The sequence below is a fragment of the Lucilia sericata genome, unplaced genomic scaffold, assembly GCF_015586225.1.
Source record: "Lucilia sericata isolate MDLA Ls3-8-SP2 unplaced genomic scaffold, ASM1558622v1 Contig000992F_arrow, whole genome shotgun sequence".
Taxonomy (NCBI): domain Eukaryota; kingdom Metazoa; phylum Arthropoda; class Insecta; order Diptera; family Calliphoridae; genus Lucilia; species Lucilia sericata.
The window spans coordinates 139,210-145,165 of record NW_023994975.1 but is presented as its reverse complement, the minus strand read 5'-3'; the positions used below and the strand labels follow the sequence as shown (position 1 = coordinate 145,165).

Below are 5,956 nucleotides of genomic sequence, written 5' to 3'. Positions count from 1 at the left end.
TGATATGATGCTGACTGCTGCAAGCAAAATAACAGTGAGAAATATTCTTATCAAATCGATACCCTATTTATGATGTATAAAAATAAATAGAAAAATACTTAAATAAATTAAAAAAAAGATACACAAAAACAACTAAAAACATTAAAATAACAATCATTCAATGCCAACTTTTCTTCTCGATTTCTAACAATCATTAAAGAACCCAGTCAGTTAGTTTTAGTCAATCAGGGAGTGAACTTGCTAGTAGAAAAAAAAAACATGAAGACACGTTACGTTAAACGTATAGTGAAAAAAGTTATAATATTTGCCATAACTCTGGTAGTCCTTTCGATAATTACCATTAAAGTAGTGGAAAAGCGTTTAGCTAAAGAAGATGCTGAGGCAGCTACTATGATACGTAGAGCTAGACCGGCTAATGTTCATTCAGTACCACGTGGTATTTTGGATTTAACACAATATTATGATATCAATGTACCCTTTCGTCTGCCCGAGTTAAAGGGTCCCAAACGAGATTGGCATGATTGGGCCGCCATTAATAGGGATCATCATCGCACCGGTTTGGGTGAACGTGGTATGCCTGCTTATATAACCGATGAAACACAAAAAGCCATGGAACATGAAATGTCTATGGATAATGGTTTTAATGCTTTATTATCCGATTATATATCGGTTAATCGTTCAGTACCTGATGTGCGTAGAGATGAGTAAGTGTACTATTTATTGTATTATAGATATTTCTGGTGTGATTATATCGTTGTTTGTTATAAGTAGCGGGACCAAGAAGTAGCTTTGAAATATCAATGTGTAAATCTTATCTATAGTTGTTTAGTAAAGTGATAAGTGATGTAGAAGTTAGTGATAGAATATGATTAGAAAAGTAGTGTATTTTCAATAGATATGTTTAAAATGTTTTATTTGTTACGACTTTTTTTGAGGAAAAACCTTGAATATTTAAAAATTTATTGTTACTTTTGGATCGTGTATGTAAAACGATCATAATGGACTAGTTTCGATTCCCTTTCCAATGACATATACAGAACCATTCGGGGTATTATTGTTTCTGTTTGCCTTGGCACTTATACGAAATGTATTTCAGCAAAATTGACTTTGAGAGTGGAAACGCCTAGAGACATGATCACATTAGACGATTTAGGATTGGCCTTTCTCAAGACCCTCCCAATCAGAATACTATAAAGCGAAGTGTATGCTTGAAGTACTGTGCTTCGAATCGACGAGATAGCAGTCTGCATTGACGGTTACCCGATAAGCTTGATTTTCATTATGTTTTCTAGTTATTGCAACATTTCTCAGGATGAATTTTATACCATCAAAATAGTGGTTAGAAAAATATCTTCTTGGACAGTTTTGCCAACTAAAAAGGCTTTCAAATGAACAGTTTAGTAGCTTTAAATCTCCCTTCCAACATAGTCGACACAATATGCAGTTGATATGGGATTCTTGGCAGCTCGTTCTTGAATGACATTGTTTTGCAACAGAATATTGCTCTGGACGGTTTATCGGTTTCGAAACAGAGCCCATGTCAGACCAAGATATTTTTCTATAAGCAGCTTCATGATCTGAACAGACTTGAAATGTTTTACTAATAAATCTTATAAAATTTTTTAAAAGTAACGATAGATTATATTTAGGAACTGCAAGATCACAAGATCGCCATATTAGTGAGTTTCATATGTATGTATTTAATCTGTAGAAATTACTCTAGAGTCTGCAAAATAATGATTTTTCCATTGTGGTCTATGTTATGGCTTGAAACTGAACTCTATACTTTTTACATCTTTAATAAAAATTGGTTTCAGACTAAGGTTAGACTGAAAAAGCATTAGTTAGTTAGTTTGCACATCAAATCTGTGGATGTTCGCATAGGCCTCTATCGGCCCTGTTGTGAGCTCCTTAACCAGTGCTTCATGTGGGAATCGAACCCACTCTCTACCAGACTAGAATACTAAACAACCGGAAGCCACGAGAACATCATTAAAACACCGATTGATTGAGTCGATTTTATTTTTCTTTAATAATTCATAATTTTCCTCCATTTCAGATGTCACAAAAAACTATACTCCAACTATTTACCCAGCACCAGTGTGGTTATACCCTTCTACAATGAATACTTTAGTGTTTTACTACGAACACTGCACAGCATAAAGAATCGAACACCACCCGAATTATTAAAAGAAATTATCATAGTCGATGATTATAGTGATCGTGAATATTTGAAGCAGCAACTGGAAGATTATGTGGCCAATTACTTTAAGGATTTAGTTAAAATAATAAGACTCAAAGAGAGAACAGGTTTAATAGGAGCACGCTTGGCTGGAGCCCGCAAAGCTACAGGAGATGTTTTAGTATTTTTTGATTCACACATAGAATGCAATTACAATTGGCTGCCACCTTTGCTGGAACCTATTGCCTTGAATAAACGTATATCCACTTGCCCCATAGTTGATGGTATAGATCATGCCACTTTCGCCTATAATGGTGGTTATCAGGCGGGTTCAAGAGGAGCATTTGATTGGAATTTGATTTATAAACAAATGCCTGTGCTGGATATAGATGCCGGAGATCATACAGAGCCCTATCGTAATCCTATAATGATGGGTGGTTTATTTGCCATAAGCAGAGAATTTTTCTGGGAATTGGGAGGCTACGATGAGGGTTTGGACATTTGGGGTGCCGAGCAATATGAATTGAGTTTTAAGATATGGATGTGTGGTGGTTTGTTGTGTGATGTGCCCTGCTCAAGGGTGGCTCATGTATTTAGGGGGCCCATGAAGGACAGACCTAGTCCCAGGAATTACAGTTTTGTAGCCAGGGTAAGTTTTCTAGGATTTAATAACTACAATTCCTTATAGTGGTGTTTTAATTTTTTTAGAACCACAAACGTTTGGCTGAAGTTTGGATGGATGAATATGCCCAATACGTTTACGATCATGAACCTGAAACTTATAATGATTTAGATGCAGGCGACTTAACGAAACAGATTGCTTTACGTAAAAAGTTGCAATGTAAACCTTTCAAATGGTTTTTGGAAGTTATAGCTCCCGATCTTTTAAAAACCTTTCCACCAGTTTTGCCTCCAGATTATGCTTCAGGTGTTATACAAAGTATGGCTTTTCCACAATATTGTATTGATTCTTTGGGTGGCGCCAGTAATGCAGCCATTGGTCTTTATAACTGTGCCGCAAATAAAACTCACCCTCATCAGACTCAATTTTGGAGTCTCAGCTATATGAGAGATATACGTAAAAAATCACAAAGTATATGTTTGGATGTTCACGAAAGTCCTAATAATGCCAGCATATGGATGTGGTCTTGCCACAATTCGGGTGGTAATCAATTTTGGTCCTACGATCGTGAAGAACAAATGATTGTTCATGGCATAGGAAAAGCTTCTTGTATGGAAGCTTTTGTGGAAGGCGATAAATTTGCTGTTTATGTTAATCCTTGTGATAAAACGAATCCCAGAATGAAATGGACCTTTGGTTATGTAAATGAAACTGCTTTCCCGCAATTCTGGGAGGGGGTAAACTTGGAGGAGGATGACTAATACATACCTATATTTTAATACATCATAATACAATTTTTAATATTTAGTTGTTCGTTTTTAAGTACAAGTCCTTTAAATGGCCATAAAACACTTTCTCACACATTAAGGGAATTATCCTAATTGTCTGGAATTTTTATACAAGTGAACCTTAAAAACATTAATGTGTACTCATTTCTGACATTCTTTTGGCGTATAATAAAATCATAAAAACTGAATATAAAACTCATTTTATAACCTTCAAATAGCTTTGCTCGTTGTTACTTTTTGCTTTTTATTTCCTTCACTTCCTGCGCTAATTATTTCTTATGTCTACTGCCATTGTTAAATGTTGGGGTACATTACGCGTATGTTACTTGCCGTAGCAGTTAATGTGAACCTTGTCTCATTAGTGCAATTAAACAGGTGCTCAAAATGTTAAATTTTTCCTGCGCCAGATTAAAATACTCTTACATCAGACAAGATGATACTTAACAAAAACGACTCATCTTCCTTAACTTTCTCATCTGCAGTAAACAACTTCATCGGCGTTGGTGTGTTTTTTTAATCTGGTAATAAGAAGTAAGAAATTCTTTGTTACATTAATGTAACGGAAATGTTAAAAGAAATTGAAATTGGCATGAAGTCGGGGGTGGAGTTGATTGCAAGTTAATGTTTTTGCCACTTCCACTTTCATTTCTGTGTGACTGACTACTCCGCTTAAGGTCAAAATTCCATTAGTATTTGTGTTCTCTGATCCCTGCAAGGCAGTAAGCAAAAGAAATAATGCCATCATCGCCGTCATCATCATTAAAAGTGCTAATCCCTTAAATAATACTATTGTATCTCATTGTTTCCAATTTTTTTTCGTGAAATTTTATGAAATTCTTTACACGTGTTCATCCGGAAAATGTTAATTTTTCATGTTCAATTTATTGGTATTTTAATGGAAAATCTTTTGTTGAATATCAAAATGTTAATTACTATTCCGGATAGCTAGTTGCCATAAATAAGTATTTTGTAGGAATTTAATGGAATAGAAGGCTGAGGTGTTGTTCAAAATCAATCTTATGTTATTGAGATTGAGGCAAGATTAGTTTAAATCCCTTTCTAATGTAATTTGCTTCAGGAACCACAGGAACCTGAGAAATTTGAAATGCATTCCCAAGTCTTGGTGATCAAAATCGTCAAAGTCCCTTTATACGAAAGAAAACTAGGCATTTTGAACATTCTTCAAATGTAGGTAAAAGACGACATGAGTTCCATTTCTTCTGTTGCTCATTTGCTGTTCATGTTCGATACCTCAAACAGAGGAATTAGAATATTTGTCAAATAGTTCCGTGCAGGAATGATCCAATAATTTCGCATTCGTTGGAGGAACTAGAATATTTGTGAAATAGTTCCGTGCATGAACGATTCACTAATTTCGAATTCGTTAAAAATTGTATGTTCCTTATGCCCTGGAAGCCATAATAACATAACAAAGTATCGTCTGAGTTGGACTAGAGAGTGAATACAATTTCGGAGACCTCCATTCTTCAATTATTCTTGTTGATTTAATTTTTTGCATCGAAAATGGGACAGAATAAGAATAATCTGATGGAGTCCAGTGAATAGTGGTTTTAGAACGTGTGTTTACAGTTCAGTATTCTCTGGTTGGTATACTGATTCGGGCTTGAACTTGTAAAAAATTATACTTCTTTAGTATAGCATGTCATTCTATGAGGTATTCTGAGCCTCTAATCTAACATATTCAGAAGGAGAATCTGATTATGTGAGCATTCAGGATAACACTTCCGTTGGCAATATTCATCAATTGGAGTGCGGTATACAGCGACTATAGACAATTTATTACTTATGTGAAAAGGTTGTGCAGGCTGTTTATACCGAACTATAGATGGAATGGAAAGTATATTTGCGATTGACCGAGGAAACAATTTGTACGATGACAGCATTTTCATAATTTAGAGGAAAAAGAGGCTATCTTAGCCGAAGTTTTAAAACCAATCCAATCATTGCCAAACTCTATGCCATCATACAAAAGTAACCATAAATCGACTTCAATTTATACAGAATTTCAGTTTCTCCTTCACCTTTAAACAGAAGACTGAAACTTTCATTAAAATTCCAACAATTTCAATAAATTCTTCTAATTACTTTAATAGAAATTTATGAAATTCTTAAATAAATCTCATACAATTAAAATTATAAATTTACAACACACAAAATAATAAATATTTATGTGTTAGTATGAGCAATCTCCACTCATATTTAATTAAAACATAATAATACAATAATTCTTAACAAATTAAGGCATTAATTAAAATTTATAAAATCTTAAATCCAAAACAATATAACGCCTTGTCAACGAAGAAGTTTGCAGAAGTAGTCAAGTTGTATGACAAAAACGAAAAT

At 34.3% G+C, this 5,956-nt stretch overlaps 1 protein-coding gene across 1 annotated transcript; it reads left to right on the top strand.

Moving 5' to 3' along the window:
- The first annotated feature begins 214 nt into the window (after positions 1-214).
- On the top strand, positions 215-3,780 carry LOC119609497 (N-acetylgalactosaminyltransferase 4-like). The gene is made up of 3 exons (XM_037964310.1): positions 215-704; positions 2,060-2,831; positions 2,891-3,780. The coding sequence occupies exons 1-3, from the start codon at positions 259-261 to the stop codon at positions 3,563-3,565; spliced, it is 1,893 nt and encodes a 630-aa protein (XP_037820238.1). The 5' UTR covers positions 215-258; the 3' UTR covers positions 3,566-3,780.
- Positions 3,781-5,956: the final 2,176 nt, after the last annotated feature.

Excerpts from the sequence above, each read along its gene's own strand:
- LOC119609497 (XM_037964310.1), top strand. The coding sequence starts at position 259 with ATGAAGACACGTTACGTTAAACGTATAGTGAAAAAAGTTATAATATTT. Across the intron at positions 705-2,059 it reads CCTGATGTGCGTAGAGATGA|ATGTCACAAAAAACTATACT; the intron begins GTAAGTGTACTA and ends CCTCCATTTCAG. Across the intron at positions 2,832-2,890 it reads ATTACAGTTTTGTAGCCAGG|AACCACAAACGTTTGGCTGA; the intron begins GTAAGTTTTCTA and ends TAATTTTTTTAG.